Source organism: Physeter macrocephalus, chromosome 2, assembly GCF_002837175.3.
Source record: "Physeter macrocephalus isolate SW-GA chromosome 2, ASM283717v5, whole genome shotgun sequence".
In the NCBI taxonomy this organism is placed as follows: Eukaryota; Metazoa; Chordata; class Mammalia; order Artiodactyla; family Physeteridae; genus Physeter; species Physeter macrocephalus.
Window position 1 is genome coordinate 35,774,680 of NC_041215.1, and position 19,819 is coordinate 35,794,498.

General features: G+C 36.5%; 1 protein-coding gene across 10 annotated transcripts in view; it reads right to left on the reverse strand.

Annotated features, from left to right (window-relative positions):
- WDR33 (WD repeat domain 33) overlaps positions 1-19,819 on the reverse strand; it is a 106,294-nt gene that overhangs the window by 48,497 nt on the left and 37,978 nt on the right. For all 10 annotated transcript variants that reach the window (XM_028501319.2, XM_028501314.2, XM_055087365.1 and 7 more), the window contains 6 exons: positions 13,276-13,502; positions 11,747-11,815; positions 11,062-11,166; positions 8,413-8,508; positions 8,074-8,225; positions 6,305-6,402 (listed from right to left, as the gene is read on the reverse strand). In XM_028501319.2, coding sequence (XP_028357120.1) covers positions 6,305-6,402; positions 8,074-8,225; positions 8,413-8,508; positions 11,062-11,166; positions 11,747-11,815; positions 13,276-13,479 — 724 coding nt within the window. In that variant the 5' untranslated portion in view covers positions 13,480-13,502. The remainder of the gene's footprint in view (positions 1-6,304; positions 6,403-8,073; positions 8,226-8,412; positions 8,509-11,061; positions 11,167-11,746; positions 11,816-13,275; positions 13,503-19,819) is intronic.

Below are 19,819 nucleotides of genomic sequence, written 5' to 3' on the forward strand. Positions count from 1 at the left end.
ATATAATAAAAAAGTGAGTAAAGGGAAAAAAATGACTATGAAAAAAACAATATTTGTTTTGGTACTTAATGTCCCTCATTGGCAAATAACTTATTTGTGGTGATACCATATTTTAATCATATACTTTTATTAAAGGATCTACCCACTAAAAATGAAGAAGCCAAAAGGGTATTATATATTTATCTACTTTTATCAGCTCTTTCCAAAGCTCTGAATTTTAACTTTAAAAACTATCAAAAACTTGATTAGCTGAGAAGCTCTATAAGAGGGTAACTAATTCCTCAGCAAATAGAAATTTAAGCCTCACTCAAAATAAACTGAAGCAGACAATTACAGAATATTTACTAAATGCAAAGATGAAAACTGACTGCCTAGATTAGGAGTCATAGTGATTTGTTGCTGTCAAAAAACTGGAATCTTTATACACAAAAGAATGTCTGGAAATAACTCGACTCTTAATTATAACAGTGAATAAGACAGTAACAGTGTGTAGCACTGGCATCCCAAGAAAGCTAAGATCTATTTTCAACAAGTTTTTGCCACATTTGTGCAATATCTTAAGTGTAGAGTTAGAAAGGACAAAGCCCAGCATAAAAATCTAAAACAATTCCTGTAAAACTGTGAATGGACTACATAAAATGAGTATTTCAGGACACTACTACACTAATTCCTTCAAATAATTTGCTTTAGAAGTAAATATTAAGTCTTCTTCCCTCTCATGATATACCGAGATAGTTATTTATCAATACATAGGAGAATCTACCACGATCCAGTCTGTTCAGGAGAGCAGAGGGAAAAGAGCCTTAAATAAACGCTTCCTCAAAATAATGAATCACAGATAAAACAGGTGTCAATCAATATATATATATGGGCCCACATGATTGTTTGGATGATTATATAAGATGTGCCTGAAGTACTTTTAATATTAAAACATGCTATGTTAGTGAAAGGAGTTATTCTGCTATAGGCTATTTATTTTAAAGGAAGCTGGGTGTTTGTTTTTCGTCTTGGAGAGAACAGAAAGGGTTTTGTGGAATGTTCTGTACAAATACATTAGGTCCATTAATCATAAACTTCATGGTTTGCCAATTTTACTTTAAATAAGTAAAACTATTTCCAATGAAAAGCATCAGAGAGGACTTCCCTGGTGGTCCAGTGGCCCGCACTTCCACTGCAGGGGGCATGGATTCAATCCCTGGTAGGGGAACTAAGATCCCACATGCCACACAGTGCGGCCAAAAAAAGAAAAGAAAAAAAAATCAGAGATTTTTTTGAACACTCAGACTTTTGTAAACATGTCTTTACACAGTTCAAAACACTTTTTGAACCAAAAGATCCTTGCAGAGGAGTTTATTTCATTAAGAACCACAGCCAAATACAATCAGGCACGGATATGCAGACTTAGTAAAAATACTAATCGTATTCTTTTTCATAAGCTGTGTGTATATACTCAGGGGTTCATTTCCTCTCCATGAGTGCTATATTTTAAAACTGAAAATAGATCTTACCTCCTGAGTAAGTCTCAGTACAACTCCTTATGTCCATGTTCTATTTATATAACCTAGCTTATAACTCATCTGCAGTTTGAACTATTCATTGTGGTTTAATTTTTTTTGTTGTTAAATATACATTGAAAACCTATAGCCTATATGGACAGCTTTAAAGAAGAATGATAAAATAAACTTGAGTACCTTAATTCTCTCTACCCACACTTCTCTCCTTTCCCCCAAAAAAACTCTACAATTCTGTCATCGCAGCTCAGGAAGACATTATTACATCCATGCTGATGATATTTTTAAAACATAAAAGAGGCAGTTTAACATAATGAATAAGAGCATGAACTCTGGAGTGAAATAACATGGGTGCAAATCTGAGCCTCAACTCTTACAAGTTATATTACCTTGGGGAGGTTTACTTAACTTTCTTGTACCTTGGTTACTGATTTGTAAAATGTGGAATAAACAGTATTTATCTCATTGGGTTAGTGGTAAGATTAAATGAAGTACTGGTTACTGGTAAGATTAAAGGAAGTACTTAAAATATGCCTGATACATAGTAAGTGTAATGTGTCAGCTACTGTTGTTAAAATCAAGAAGGTAAAACAAAATTAAAGCATGCTAGGGCTTCCCTGGTGGCGCAGTGGTTGCGCGTCTGCCTGCCGATGCAGGGGAACCGGGTTCGCGCCCCGGTCTGGGAGGATCCCGCATGCCGCAGAGCGGCTGGGCCCGTGAGCCATGGCCGCTGAGCCTGCGCGTCCGGAGCCTGTGCTCCGCAACGGGAGAGGCCGCAGCAGAGGGAGGCCCGCATACCACAAAAAAAAAAAGCATGCTAAAACTGGTAAACTGGATTCTTTTTAAGTTATACATAATATACATGTTATATATCATATAATATATAATTACGCTTCTCATTAAAATTTACTCCATATTCTTACTGATTCTACATTTTCAATCTTTCACATTTTCATTTTAGTCACAAGTGATCTGCTTCTAACTTTACACTGATAAAACTACACTTTTATTTTTTTTTAAACTACACTTCTAATACTCTCATGACTCTTCTCCCCTAATATCCAACAATATTGTTTGTGATAATATCTTACCTTTCCTACTAAACTTTAAGAAGCAGGAGGGTAGGAGGTCATCATACCTTATTTTCTTTTAAATTTCTTCTACCTATGATAGCATGCATATAATATATGCTAATTAAATAAATGGATTTTAATGCCTCTATTTCTCTTGGAGTCAAGTGCATAAACACCTACAGGCTCATTTAGACTCATGTATTCCTGGTGCTTAAATGTTATTTTAAACCCAGTCCATAATTTGAGTGCTGCAATTCATACTAGAAAAGGATAAATGTGTATAAATTATGCTGATTTGCATATGCTTTGGAAATGGGTGGACATATACATGGTACTTCTCAATGTTGCAGTATATTCAATTTCACAAGTGTTTCCTTTTCCCATCTATGGACCAAACATTACAACTTCAAAGTAGCGAATCTGGCAATAGATCGATGCTCATTTCTGGTTAAAAGTACTGATTATTTTCTCTTGTGTAACTTCTTTTTCCAAGAAGCATACGAACAATCTCAGTAAGGACACTAAAAAGCAACTGTAAATTCTGCACTCACAGGGATCCTGTAAGCTTATAGCTGAAAGACTGCATTAAGAAGACATGAGAGCTGTCTTCAAATACTCAAAGGGCTGCTATGTAGAAGAGTACAGACTTGATTTTTTGTGTTCCAGAAGGCAGGACAAGTTATAAGAAAGTGGGTTTCTGATATAAAGAAAGAACTTTCTGAAAATTAGAGCTACCTAAAATTGAAAAAGAGATTCATGTGTGGTAGTGACTACTGTATCACTAAAAATGTTTTGTGAGTAGAAAACTGGTTTTGGGGAATGATGTAGAAAAGTATTAGATAAAGAGTTGGACTATGTGATCACAAACATCCCCTTCAATCAAAATGTTCTTGGATTTTCTTAACTTAATCCCAAGTGATGGTCTGATGACAACACTAACATGCCTTAGGAATATGCCTACCTGCCTGGCATCACACAGCCTATGTATGCTACATGAACATCACCCCCTTTTATAGGGCAGCTGACATTTTAGAGGCCGCCCTATTTGCTTAACTCCGTGATCCACCTTTCTCTCTACGATCAGAACTAAATTAAGTTCACTTCAAATTTTATTTGAAGAATTTCACATCAACCCTTGAGACAAGTGGAGTTCCATCATCCCCTGATCCCCAAGCCACCAAGTGAAGAATAGGAAAATTATAACAACACTGGTTTCATTATTTTATAATCATCTCTAAAGTTCAAGAAATTTAGAAAAATGAGGAATGACAGAAAATGGATAATTGGAAAAACCCGTCTACTACACTAGATCCACTATCAGAACTACTACTTGGGTGGTATAATTAACTTGGCTTACTATATTTATACTTCTCATATACTCACTGAGGTACAAGGAAAAAAATCATGACCATAAAGCAAATAGAATATTGTTTAAAGGAAGTAAAAAACATGAATAAGCTAGAATACAAATCCTAAAAGTACACGCAAGTTCATTATACTCTTGTGCATGTTTGAAATTTTCATAGTGAAAACTTAAAAAGAACACCCACATAAAAAATAAAATTCAACTCTCAGTATAGACATGATATTGGTGTATTTTTTAAGCTATGAGAAGAACAGGTAATGATTCAGCATCCACATTATCCAAATCCACCTGGATTCAAATCTGAAAATATTTAACTGATAACTAGTAACTCATGTACACTAAATTTCAGAAGAAAAGTTCTTAAGCACTATTTAGAAACAGTTTCATTACCAAAACTGAATAACACTTCATTGGAACTTGGGATTGAAAATGCTATTTTATAGCAGCTTTTCTTCTTCTTCTTTATTTAATCCAAGATGCAGAGTGGTTTTGTATCAGACTTCACAGTTATTATAGTCCTAGGTCACTGTAAAATTCATGGTTTTGATCCTTTAGAATTACTTTCAATAAATAAAATTATTTGGTTTCCTCTATATTTCTTAGGATTTTCAAAGCTTAGAAAAAGTTGTTTCCCTTATCACTGTTTAGCAGCTAAAGTTCTACTAACAGTGAGGAAAGATGCAACATTAGTGTAGCATTAGGTTAGTTGTCAAGTGACAGGATGCTAGTCCTGGCTCTGAGCTTCTTTTACCTTGAACATGTCACTTAAGCCTTCTGGGTCATGATGCTCATCCATACAATAACTCAGATTAGATGATTTCAAAGGCTCCATCTAGTTCTGAAGCTGTACAATATTATTACTTCATTGTGAGGACACCCCTTCACTATAACAGGTGAAGGTACTATATCCTTATGCTAGCTATCACAATACATTACTGTGGATAAAACCCACACAAAATGTGCAAAGCCAGGAATGTTTAAAAATTGTGATTAAAGGGCGTCCCTGGTGGCGCAGTGGTTGGGAGTCCGCCTGCCAATGCAGGGGACACGGGTTCGTGCCCCGGTCCGGGAGGATCCCACATGCCGCGGAGCGGCTGGGCCCGTGAGCCATGGCCGCTGAGCCTGCGCGTCCGGAGCCTGTGCTCCGCAACGGGAGAGGCCACAACAGTGAGAGGCCCGCGTACCGCAAAAAAAAAAAAAAAAATTGTGATTAAAAAAAAAAAAAATACTGGCTTGAAATATAGGTTAAATATCAAGAATACTTAGCTTCTTGTCTAGACAGCATCGACACTATATGCCGTAAATAAAGCTCTGAAAAAGGTATTTAAAAACTTAGAAGTCAACCAAGATAACTAACTCCGCCGACTCTTGAACAAAAAGGGCAATCTCTGAATAGTAATTGCTTGACACCCAATGTCTGTGACACCCATTCTCCCACCCTGCATTTATGTGTCAGAGGAAGATGTTACTTTTATGGCATATTGGAATGAAGAGTATGCAACAGAATGTACGCCTTGTTAAATCAGTATAGGTTCAAATTAAGCACTTGAGAAAACTACCTTCCCAATTAATAATAAACTAATGAGATTTAGTTAAAAGTGTAAATGTTTTTTGTTTCAATGTTTGTATTGAATATATAAAACACACAGTTAATTTCCTTAACTTACTTTAACAGCACTGAATTCACATAAATGGTGTTGATGTACTGTATTTCAACAGCCCCACCTTAGGAAGTCTAAAACTAAGTTAAACCAAGTGAAAATACGGATTTCTTTTCTACGATAGAGTAATTCATAGATGTTACTTTGTAATTATGAAGTCAAGAAAAGTAAATAAAAATCCCTCCAAAGCTTAGTAACAAGTGGGCCATGTAGTACAAATGTGGTATACTGAAAAACCACCTCCTTTCAGAAATACCAATACTGAGAAGTGTAGCTAGTGAGACCTTGGTTAATGCATATTGTAAAAGGCCTGCCAGGAGAATGTGAGCTATATAAATAAAATTATCGTGTCAGTATGTTGGTGAAAGCTATCCTGGGTACAAGGCAGGAAAAGGAATATAGCCCTAACGGATGCATACAGATAAGTAAGTAATTGGGAGGAGAGGGGAGAAGAAGGGGAACATGTGTATTTAATTTATAGCTCAAAGAATTCAAAGATAATATTAACAGTAAAAATCTACAAAAATGATTGTGAACCAGAGAGTTCAGTTTTCTTTAAAGAGCCTGACTGAGAGGGTGTGTATGTAAAACAATTGAATGAAGATGTAAGCTGGTATTGTGGTATTGTGATGATTTAAACCACAAATGCCTTCCCTATTTAAATATCCCAATCAGTACTGTTAGTACACATACCTCGGAGAATTCTTTCCTCATGGCAACGAAGAAAGTCCCAGATTCTAACAGTGCCGTCATCAGAGCATGTAGCAAATTTATTATCCGTGGGTGAGAAACTGTTACATGAAGACACACAGCAGGGGAAAGAAGTCAGCATTTAACAGATTATCTGTGCTTCTCAGACAGGGAAAAATAAAAACACTGTGCTGCGTTATAAACAGGAGAGGGAAGTATCCACAGTGAAGAAGCCCTTAAAGAGAATGTTGTCAGCTAACAAATGTATCTCATCAAAAGAAGAATTCAACAGAGTAGCTGCTTCTTAGTTTTCAATCATCAATATTCAGAGAACTTTATGAGTGTATTATTAGTACTAATGTTACCCACACTCCCCAGTATAGTATTTCCTATGGTACCAACAGAAAACATGGAGCTGATTTAAGTGTAGAAACTAAACAAATTCTATCTTTGCAATATTCCTGTAAAGTCTTTTAAATCACATAGGAATACTGCTCAATAAATTAGCATCAGCTTCTGCTTCAAACTTCATAAAAGTTTCAGACAGGCAGTTTAAAGACTGGTTGCTACACATCCCTACATATGATGTTTCTGATTTATGTAAAAGGTCTGTGGAAAACGTTCACACCTTCTTCCAGGCAACCTATCCCATGAATGTTGCACTTTTTGAAGAAAACTAACATGGGGACCTTCTGACTGTTTAAAGCCAAAGAATATGCTTGCAAAGGAGGAATCCATTTTTTTCCTCCCTGTAAAAGACCATCAAGTTTCTCATCTAAGAACTCCCCTGAACTTCTGAACCCTTTGCCTAAGAAAGGACCAACTGCGAAAACTCAATGTATGGTCAGGACAATAAGGCAAAGTCTTTGCAGAAGCGTGTTTATCCAATAACTTTTGTTAAGATTCTGAAAGTAGAAACAAGTGACTGCAGTGGATGATGTTTCTAATAAAGATGTCAACCTCCTCCCACACGTGGGTGGCACAACCGTAAAGAACGCTGCTTAGCTTTATTCTGAGGCTGCAGCAATTCTTCAGGCTTGTTTTTGAAACTTTTTTTTCCATTTCTACTATACATATCTCACTGATATGTAAAAATATACAACTCACTGAAAATATTTTAAACTCCCACTTATGATACATTTGCATTACTGATGTTATCAACAGTGAATCAGAAGGAAAGTCTTCTTGACATTGGTCTGCTTACAGTTTCAAAGCTTGAAAGAACCCACTCATTAATCCATTAATGTTTGCCACATCCAGAGTTACTTCTGAGAGTTTTTAGTCCTACTATACTTTCCTTTTGAAGTCGTGGCATAACCAAGCCAACCAGGTCTTCACTTAAGCCTTTTTTATCTTGTATTTTGTGTGAACTCTGAAGGTGTTTTCTGTAGGCTTTAGATTTTATTCAGTTGTATAATTAAAGACTGAATTCTTTATTTGGAATGAAATATTCTTGTCTTACATAGTAGGTAATAAAAATGAATAACGTATACACATTATTAACCATAAACGAAAAGAGAAAACCAGTGCAAAATGCGGCAGACAATACATCTCTAACATATTGCAAAGGCTGATACCGGGACAACACTACTTCAGAAAAGTGCCAGCAAAATGGTGAATGTGTGAAAACAAAGAAAAATATTGTGTTTATAGGGTGCAGAAAGTTTCCCAGAATCTGACAGAGCCCATGCATCTCTGCACCCAGAATACACTTAGAGAATAATTTAACCATGACAATAGGGACTACAGAAAATGGTATATTGTGTATAAACCTGGCCTCTCTAATCGCCTCCTTATGTGCCTGGAACATCTTGACGTTGTTCATGTTCGACTGCCAATATTTCACATATCCTCCGTGGTCCGCTGTCAACATCCACATGTCATTATGTGACCAAGTCATGGCTCTCACTGGGCTATCGTGAGCCTGTGAAAACATAAAACATTTGTAAACATTATACAAAAGAATATATGACGGAAGGCTTCACAGGAGCATATATTAACTCATAACAATAATCTGTCCAATTGTAAGTTTAAAATGCAAAGAAAGTAATTATATATCAAGTTCTTTACAGTAACACAGGATGATGCTACCATCTGATGATTACTGTTACCTGTAATATTGTTTCAAAATTGAAAGTGAGTCCATTCCACAAGGTGAACTCTCCACTAGATGCTCCAGTGACTAACCGTCTTCCTTCTGGAGTCCACTGGGGGAAAAAAAAAGACATTATACAAGGTCACGAATCCTCAACCTTAATTTTTTAAAACACTTAGAAAGTCTTTATTTATAAAATATCCAATAACTGACATTAAGTGGACAATACTGACTTTCACTTAAGACTATAGCTCAGATTTATAAGCAAGTACTTTGTCAGAAAAGAACTTGTATTAACACAGTGCAAGGAAAGCTCTAGCACTTTAGCTCATTAATTAAAACTAATAAGTGCATTTTAAATACCTGTTAAGTTACACACACCTAGGCACTCTAAAGAGCACTTCGAAACAAAATATGCAAAGACCTAATTTTTCTAGAATACATGGCAGACCAACATAAATAAGATGGTCAGTCACCAGAAAAACTCAAAGACTAAATGTATAAAGGATTTGGTTTATTACAGCTGCTAGTGAGCCAATTCAGGCAAAAAAGTTACCAGTGTCTTATGAAAAAACAGTATTACAAACCAATTTAAGGACATCAACGCTATCAAACTTTTCCTGGAAACTAAACGTACAATATATACTATATACATGTATATATATATTTTTAAGTTCTTCATTCACAGTATCAGGCAGTGACAGGTCTTATGCTAATCTAGTCTTCAAAAAAATGTAATACAACAGAGGCATGACTAACAGTACCCCAATATTTCAATGTCACCATTTGCACACTGAAGGGAATCTGTGATATATGCTATCAACTCAAAATGCAACCTATTTTTTCTTACTTTTATTTTCAAGTTTCTATGATAGATTACACATTCATTTTCCTTAGATGTAAATACATGAAATATCAATACAACAATCCTATTAGTAAAAAGTGTGACACAGAGTTGAAAAATACAAGTGTGTTTATAGGATGAGATACATGAAATGAAGTCTGTTTGGTAAATTTCACAGATATATATGACAAGCCAGCCTTTTACTGTTTACCTGCAGATCATGATTTTGATTATTATTAATAAAATCCTCCTACTTTCCTAGTTTCTGTTATCTGCTATGGATCCCAACCCAGTAAATACTACAAGCAATCAAACTTTAGACACAGGACCCACAGTGTTTATGTCTTTAATACCTTGTAATTTGGACTTGCCTCTACTATGTGCAAATTTCTTAAGACCTTATAGCTTGATTCCCAAATGAGAAGTTTACCCATCTAACAAGATACAGGACACAGAATGCTCAGATTTTATTCATTCCAAAAAGGTTTTGTGTTATGCTAACAAGATATTAAAATTAGCTGCCATCATACTCCTTTTGCCAAATTCCCTAGCAAACAAAATTACACTACATACTGGTTGGCTCTCCTAATACAAAACCATTCAAATAATGTTTCTTTACTAATGGTTTCTACTGTAATAGGCCTCTGAAGCAAACAGGAGGCCTAAGACTGACTACCACATTTGCATGGAGCTCAAGCCAGAGTCTCTTCCAGCCCCTCTCAGTTCTCCCAGCTGTCTATCACAACTCTCTAATAAGAAGACCTGCTTATTTTGCTCATTTGCCACAATGTTTGCCATGACTGTCTTTTCTCTGTCCCATTATTTTTTTCAATTCTTATTTGCTCCACTTTGACTATTCACTTTCCTACATTTCTGGACTTGATATAATGCTAACCAGCAAGTGCATTCTTACTAGCAAACCACAAAAAAATGATTATACCATTATCTATGGAAATATTAACAGGAGGCCTGGGAGACAGAGATGGGAAGACTTTTTTTATTGCAAACCCCTTCAAATTTTAATAATTTGAACCATGTTAATATATTATTATTTTTATTTATTTATTTTTTTTTCTGTGGTACACGGGACTCTCACTGTTGCGGCCTCTCCCGTTGCGGAGCACAGGCTCCGGACGCACAGGCTCAACTGCCATGGCTCACGGGCCTAGCCGCTCCGCGGCATGTGGGATCTTCCTGGACCGGGGCACGAACCCGCGTCCCCTGCATCAGCAGGCGGACTCTCAACCACTGTGCCACCAGGGAAGTCCTATTATTTATTTTTAAATTATATTTTAAAAATTTTAGTGAAAATGTATAGAGAACCACTGCGCCACCAGGGAAGTCCTATTATTTATTTTTAAATTATATTTTAAAAATTTTAGTGAAAATGTATAGAGTACCTACAGTGTACCTTCATGGAGCTGACAATTATGGTCTACCATTGGTCTTCAGCTCTTCTTAGATGTTTTCCTTCCTAGTAACCCTAAGTTTTCATTCGCCTTGAGATGCTGCTCTCTAAACAGTAACAAAACATTCCTATTCAAGAGCAAGTCAGACACCTGCTGCAATATATATATCCATGGCCAGCTCAGAGAGAATTCTATGGAAATTGCAACATGAAGAAAAGCAATCCAAAAGTACTACCTTACTAAATGTGGATATAGTAGATAAATGATTGGATATTTCAAAATAAAAATACAAGCAATACACTGATTTTTATCCCAGATATACATTTAAAATAATGTTTAATTTTCTTTGCAAATATATTTGCAGGCTAACTCAGAGTTAATTTTTCCAAAAAATATCAAACAGAATACTTACCCTAACAACAAATACCGGACACTTTACTTTATTTGTTGATGTTCGAACAAACTTTGTTGTTACTGCATTCATAGGATTATTCAACATCCCAATAGGTGGAACCAGCTACAAAAAAAAGAAAATTGGGTTTAAAGATCACAAACAGGGCATAAACCAGGGACATGACAAGGTAATTACTTCAACATTTAAAGACAAATTCAGGACCATACAGGACTTTCAAAACACTATTATAATAGATTACAATTAGTCTATAGTAATTAAATGAAGAAAACGGAGATACAGGAAAGTTAAATGCCCATAATTACTAAATAAACAATAAAATCAAGTGCCAGATTTCCCCCAATTACTTCTCAAAGTCAACACAATTAAACACATTCATAACAAGCCAAGTTTAAAATTAACTTTCCTGTTACAGAGACTATGAGGCAGTGCAATCTTTTGCCGGACACCGCTTTAAACCCCAAATCAAAAGTTCACCCGTCATCAGATTAAAAGGAAAATTTGAGATTAAAAAAAAAAATAACCCATGGTTTACACAGATATGTTATATTATCCCTTTAGGAATGTTTTATTTTAATTATAAAAATGTAAAAAGAAAAGTCCATGTTTGAATTAGAGATCCCATAGTTCAAATGTCCAAGCAAAGAGGTTTCTATTAAGCTAGCATGACGTATCTTATACTTACATCATTATAATAACCTGCATCAGGCTGAATTGCCCGCATATCTCTCTGGTCTCTTTGCCATATTCTATTCTGTTAAAAATAAATAAATTAATCAATCAATTAATATATGGTCTAATTATACTCAATTTGAAACATAAGTAAATACTTACAAAATGCAAGCTGTCGTTAAATGGGGAAAAAAAGACTAAAACTTTTTCATTATGTTCTAAAACACAGGTAATAGTGTATATCTTAAGAGATTTCCCCTCTTATCACACTGACATTGCTTAGAATTTCCCTCCTTTCTTTACTCATATGCCCAACCAATCATCCAAGATGCTGCTGACCCTAACACATTCTCACTGACCATACCCTAGTAAACAGAAAAAGGACAAGGGGTAGACAGACATTCCCAATTCCTTCAAAATCCTCAGCAGCAAAACAATTCCTCTTATCTTGGTGTTCGTTTTCTTAATTCCTCCCAAACTTTCCTAGTCTAGTTTTCCAACTGAAACACCTGAAAAAGCCTAAATCTGTCTTTACCTCTGAATGAATATTTTTGCTATGTGCCTGCAACATACTAATTATGCCCAATATGCATATAGGACTTTTAACAACTTGTCTCAGGTAACGAAAAGCAGACAAATTTTCTTCACAGGAGGCAGAGCAGACCAAAACCTGATTAACGCAGAGGTAGCAATGAAAAAAGCAAATCACAGAGGCTTAAGACAAGAAAGGTTAAGGCAAGTAAATAAAGAACTCAAAGGGGAGATATGTCAAGCTGACACAGGTTTAGGCAGACCCCTACTCTGACTTTATTTGTCATGTCAGAGTTGCTTTCACCCTATAAGGCTATAGTAGGTGCTCAACCCTCTAAGTAAATAGAGCCCTTTTCCCTGAGGGGCTTGGAGAGTCGTGTTCTGATGCCAGTGTCTTGGACATGCAAGTCACTATTCTGAACACATGTTCTAATACAAATATTCCTATGTTGGTAGTCTCTTAACATTTAGTATACACTGTGGGTTTAACAAGTGTTTTTTTTTGTTTTTGTTTTTGCAGTACGCGGGCCTCTCACTGTTGTGGCCTCTCCCGCTGTGGAGCACAGGCTCCGTGACGCGCAGGCTCAGCGGCCATGGCTCACGGGCCCAGCCGCTGCGCGGCATGTGGGATCTTCCCAGACCGGGGCACGAACCCATGTCCCCTGCATCGGCAGGCAGACTCTCAACCACTGCACCACCAGGGAAGCCCTAACAAGTGTTTTAAAGTTGGCCTAGTTGGACAAAAGTACCCTCTTCTGAAATACAGTGTGAACCTTTAGAACAAAACCTATTTTTAAGTTGGAGTCTAATAATTTTTGAGATTATTCATGCATGCAAAGAGTTAAAAAAAAAAAGTACTCTTTTGTTATTGAGGTGATTGGTCTCAACTGAAATTCTACTTCATCCTACTAATTAAAAAAACACAGGTATACTCATTACCTGCATTATAAAAACTTTCTTCTTTTTAAGAAATCAAAGTTTGGTCATCTGAAGTACATTAACTGGACTTACCTCCAAATACTTAATTACAGATGGATTATAGTCTATGGTTTTTCGGTTTACTGCTTTTCTCATTCGTTTTCCATCAAAGGTAAGCTGTTGCATTGCTTGCTGCTGTGCAAAATCAGGTCGCTTATAAAATAGCTGTCGAGGTGCCTGGTGTTGGAACCTTGGCATATGGAAAAAACGAGGAGGAGAACCAATTTCTGTAGCCATGGTGATGTTTTCCTTCTAGGACACTAGGGTAAGGAAAAAGTACTGTCACTACAAATATATCAGCACTGTAACACTGCCTAAAAATATTTTTAAATGAACATTTTTTTACACTTCTCTTCCTTTTCCTAATATGCACCATTTTTAGCTTTTAGTCAACCTATTTCCAAAATGAACTATTAAATTTAATGGCAGAGACCAGTTACACATTTGAAAAAGGTCAATTCACAGAATAAATGCTAATAAGTATTTGTTGTAAAATTTAGCCTGATGGAAGGAAAAATCACTGTTTATAACAGTTTGGGGCAATTGTGTTGTGCACGTGTGGGGTGGGTAAATTGTGGAGGGTGAGGAAGGTAAAATCACTGAGAACTGTTCACATTTTTAAAATGAAGTTTTCATTAGATGTTTGATAGTAAAACACATCATTTTAAGTTTATCATAAGACCCCCATTTTATACTAGAGTCACTAAAAAATTTTAAAACCTGACATCTTGTCCTTTTAAATTTCCTAGGACTAGTGTAAAAAGTGAAATAAACTACCTTACTTCATATGAATGCTAAAAGTATGTATATCTAATTTCAGGCTCAAAGTAACTACCATAGAAACTTATTTCTCAGTATGCGGATTTACATATTTATAAGGCAATATTAAGCTAACATCTGAAGAATAAAATGTTAAGAGCTTACAGTTTTTCAACTTTAGTGTTCTCCAATTAAACTTACATTCCAATAATACAAATATGCATGATTTAAAACCACATTTTCAAGCATATTTTAAAAATCAGACCATGAAAAAAAAATCAGACCATGAAAAAACACATAAAGGGTGTTATAACCATTTTGGTATTTTTGTTTGAAAAAGAGGGATGATTAGACTCTCCATTATTTTTCTATATTCTTACATTTGCCTTTCTTCATTCAAGACACTAAATAAAGGACCTGAAAATAAATCTGTGATTTCCTCTGGATGAAAATATTCTTAGTAGTAGCTAATTCACCCTTGTCCCTTTAGTATCTCCTGAAACCATTTAGTAATGATAACAGAAGGGAAATGGGGCAGGAGGAGGGGTGGGGGTGGGAGATAAGTCCTGACTCCCACGACACCAAAAGTAAACAGTGCAATTAAACATGCATCTAATACATATTACTCCCACTACTCTGGAGCAATCCCAGAAGACCCCTGACAAATGTTCGTCTGTAATGAGATGAGACACATTCTCAGGCTGTGTGTATATTAAATTAGAATGCATTTGCCTCAATAAGGTTGGTGAAGCAATCTGTTTATTCAGCTATCCCATGAATCCAACTAAGTTTCAGCATGCAGATTTCAATTAACGGCTTTAATTCAGATGTCTACACCAGTAATTCTAAAAGGATGCAGCTTTGAAAAGTGTATTTTAAAATTACTGTTTTTTTCACTTTATAATCATCAAATTTCTAATTGTATTAGAATAAAATTATCCTAATATTCTAGTTTCTAATATTATTGATATCAAATGAGAATAAAGATTTTTACACGTATCAAAAGAGGCTTAAAAATTATTCAGCCAAAAAAACAAGGGAAATGAAGTGCTGACACATGCTACAACATGGATGAATCTCAAAAACACTACCCAAGTGAAAGAAGGCAGACGTAAAAGGTCACATATTGTATGATTTCATTTATACCCAAACCCAGAACAGGCTAATACCTAGTGACAGAAAGCATTATCAGTGGTTGCCAGGGGCAGGGGAAGGGCAGAATGGGCAATGACTGCTTAATGGGAATGGGGTTTCCTTTGGGGACGATGAAAATGTTTGGAACTAGGCAGAGGTGGTGGCTGAATGACACGGTGAATATACTAAGTGGTGCTGAATTACACTTTAAAATGGTTAAGACAGTGAATTTCATGTTATATGACTTTTACTTCAGTTAAAGAATGGGGGATCTAATCGGCTGGAAAAAATTTTATATGGAGAGTAGATGAAACATTATCAGAAAGTTGATGGTATTAAAGCTGGGTGACAGGTACCTGGATGTAAAGCACTAACCAAGAGCCAAACTAAGGATCTACTGTACAAATATGAGGAAAATGACTGAAGTCAAATGCCAAACAACTAATGTGTTGTTACTAACACTCTTGAATAATTCACATGTTAAAGCTAGAAAAGATATTACGCCTTCATTTAAGACCTTTCCATTTACAGATTTGTTGAGTAAAACTTGTTCTGTAAAAAAGGCCTTTAACTTTTCCTTGAATGGTCAAGTACCACTTGTGTTCTAGAAATAAAGGTCCGGCATGGGGACTTCCCTGGTGGCGCAGTGATTAAGAATCCGCCTGCCAATGCAGGGGACACGGGTTCGAGCCCTGGTCCGGGAAGATCCCACATGCCGTGGAGCAACTAAGCCCATGCGCCACAACTACTGAGCTTGTGCTCTAGAGCCCGCAAGCCACAACTACTAAGCCTGAGTGCTGCAACTACTGAAGCCAGCACGCCTAGAGCCCGTGCTCCGCAGCAGGAGAAGCCACCGCAATGAGAAGCCTGCACACCACAGTGAAGAGTAGCCCCCGCTCGCCGCAACTAGAGAAAGCCCGCGGCACAGCAACAAAGACCCAACGCAGCTAAAAAAAAAAAATTAAAAAGGTCCGGCATGAAGAAACAGAAAAAAAATATTATATTCTAAATCAAAATCCAGCCCTAAAATAAAACAAGAAAACCTCCTGACAATACAGTAACCAGTCTTCCTTCATAAATGCCTTACACGCTTCAGCTTCACTTCTGCAAACCACTGTAATTTGCCCAAAGTCAAAACAGAGCCTCTTAGTGGCTGTTATGAGCTGAACTGTGTGCCCCCACAAATTCGTATGTAGAAGTCCTAACGTCCAGTACCTCAGAATGTGACTGCACTTGGAGATAAAGCCCTAACCCTTGTGACTGGTATCCCAATGAGAGAAGGATATTAGGACGCAGGCACGCACAGAAAGAAGGCCATGTGAAAACACGGGAAGACGAAAGCCATCTACAAGCCAAGAAGAGAGGTCTCAGAAGAAACCAAACCCCTGCTCACACCTTAATCTCAGATTTCTAACTTCCAAAACTGTGAGAAAATTTATTTCTGTTTAAGCCACCCAGTCTGTGGCACTTTGTCATGGCAACCCTAGCAGACTAACACAGAGGCAGAGGCAGAGCAAAATACCTGGACCTCCTGACTCTCCTTCAACTCTTCTTCCTTTGGGTTGCCAAAAGATTTCAGCAATAATGATATAATAGCTTTCGATGACTGAAACAGCAGAAAACTTGACATATGAGGTTGAAAAATGAATGACCCAGATAGAAAAACCATCAATCAAATCATTAAAACTATCCTTTTCAGGCTTCACTCAGGATTATACTTCTAGGAACTATATATATAACCAAATACAGAAAAAGAAGAGTTCTATCTTTCATAAAAATAATTACTGTAATTTCTACTCACTGAAGTACTCACAATTGAGCTACACTAACAGAAGACAACAATTTAAACCAGAAGACAGGGTTGTCCCCAAAGCATATTCACCTCATATCTGGGGTAGAGCGGGAGGGAGGGAGGCAGAGCGGGAGGGAGGGAGATAGAGGGGATGGGGTGGGGAGAAGGGGGCTGTAGGCAAGACAGAAACTGAGGCAGAATGAGCATAAGTAATTTGCATATGATTATTAAATACATACTAACAAAAGAACCAAACTGCTAAGGAAAAAAATCACCTGAAACATTGAATTCATCATGTCTTTCTCATACACACAGACCTTCAATGTTTCAAGAAATCAGCACAATTTTATGAAGTGCCTACTTTTTATTACACCTAGCATAGGGTACAACATATTGTCGTGAGTCACTGAATATCACTTCTAAGTTCATAAAACAGATTTCATACTTTGTGTTTTTTGGTCCCCATCTCTATTTTTGGCAAATACAAAGACTCCTGAAGTCACAAAAGTCTGCAGCATATTCTTAGCCTTCAAGCTTCCAACTACTCTCCAAAATTAGGCAGGTCATGCCACTTCTCTGCATCTGTTTTCTCAACCTGGACAACAAGTCTAATGTAGATAACTTCAAAGATCCTTTTTGGGCTTCCCTGGTGGCGCAGTGGTTGAGAGTCCACCTGCCGATGCAGGAGACACGGGTTCGTGCCCCGGTCCGGGAAGATCCCACATGCCGCGGAGCGGCTGAGCCCGTGAGCCATGGCCACTGAGCCTGCGCGTCCGGAGCCTGTGCTCCGCAACGGGAGAGGCCACGGCAGAGAGAGGCCTGCGTACCACAAAAAAAAAAGATCCTTTTTGCTCAAAGATATTATTTTGCATGAAATATATTATTCTTTTAGCCAATGTACTGACTAGTCTGTTGAACAAACTGGAATACCCAGACGCGTTTGTGTATGTAAATCCATACAAGCATTATAATTCTGCTTCTTGTCCCAACTATTACAAAATAACCTTTTATAATCTTAGTCATGTGATACTACCAAGGTTATAAATGAAGATAAGGGAAAAAACCACAAATTTTTTTTTAACAGCTTTATTGGGATGTAATTTACATACCATAATTTCAACGCTTTAATGTATACAATTCAGTGGTTCTTAGTGTAACCACTAAAAGACTTGTGTAACCATCACAACATCCAATTTTAGATTTGTCCCCCCACAAAAAAACCCATTACACATTAACAATGTTTTTTCATTCTCCTCAACCCTCTCAGTCCTAGGCAATCAATCACCAATCTACTTTCTGTCTCTACACATTTGCTCTTCTGGGCATTTCATATAAATGGGACCATACAATATGAGATCTTTTGTGAGTGGCTGCTTTTACTTTATATAATGCTTTCATGGTTCATCCATGTTGTAACATGGATCAATATTTCATTCCTTTTTATAGCTGAATGCTATTCTATTGTACGGATATTCCACATTTTGTTTATTTGTCAGATTGACATTTGAATTTTTTCCACCTTTTGTTTGTATAAACATGCCTCTGTGAACATTCACGTACAAGCTTTTGTGCAGATGTAAGGTTTTATTTCTGTTAGGTATATATTTAGTAGTGGAACTGCTTGCTGGGTCATAGGGTACCTCTATGTTTAACATTTGGAGGAACTGTCAAGCTGTTTTGCAAAATGGCCACCCATTTTACATTCCCACCAGCAATGTACGTGGGTTTCAATCTCTTGTCTTTTAGCCTAGCATGTCATCTATGCTGGAAAACGTTTCACATGTAGTTGAGAAGGATGAGTATTTTACTGTTTGGTTGAGTGTTCTGTAGACATTTATTAGGTCTTGATAATTCATAGTGTTGTTCAAGTCTTCTATATCCTTGTTGATCTTCTGCCTAATTGTTCTATCCATTATTGACTGTGGAGTACTGAAGCCTCTACCTAATGTTGCGGAATTATCTATTTCTTCCTTCAATTCTTCATGTATTTTGCTATTTTCTTCTTCATGTATTTTGGTTTTATCTTATTCAGGACACGTTAATAATTTTTGTATCTTCCCTTTTTTTAATCATAAAATGTCCCTTTTCATATCTAGTAATTTTTTGTTTTAAAGTCTATTTTTTCTGGTATTAGTATAGCCACTTTGGCATGCTTATGGTTGCTATTTGCATGATATATATTTTTTCATCCTTTTACTTTGTACACATTAGACCTTTGAATCCAAGGAGCATCTCCTATAGAAAACATTTTTTTAAACAGTTTGACAATATACGACTTTTGATTGTATTGTTTAATTCATCACATTTAGTTTTTATTATTGATATGGTAGGATTTATTTGTTTAACACTTTACCTTTGGTTTTCTACGTCTCATGTTTTTGTTTTTTGTTATTGTTGTTGTTCCTCCATTTTTTTTTTACATCATATTAATTTTATGATTAATAACATGATTGTCATGTTCTACCAAATAAACAGACAACTTCTACATATGAATTGCCATTACAGCAAATCTCTAGATCACTTTGGGAAGAACTGATATATTTAAAATATTGATAGTCATTATTTACAAAGATATCTTTTTTTAAACATCTTTATTGGAGTATAATTGCTTTACAATGGTGTGTTAGTTTCTGCTTTACAACAAAGTGAATCAGTTATACATATACATATGTTCCCATATCTCTTCCCTCTTGCATCTCCCTCCCTCCCACCCTCCCTATCCCACCCCTCTAGGTGGTCACAAAGCACCGAGCTGATCACCCTGTGCTATGCAGCTGCTTCCCACTAGCTATCTATTTTACATTTGGTAGTGTATATATGTCCATGCCACTATCTCACTTCGTCACAGCTTACCCTTCGCCCTCCCCATATCCTCAAGTCCATACTCTAGTA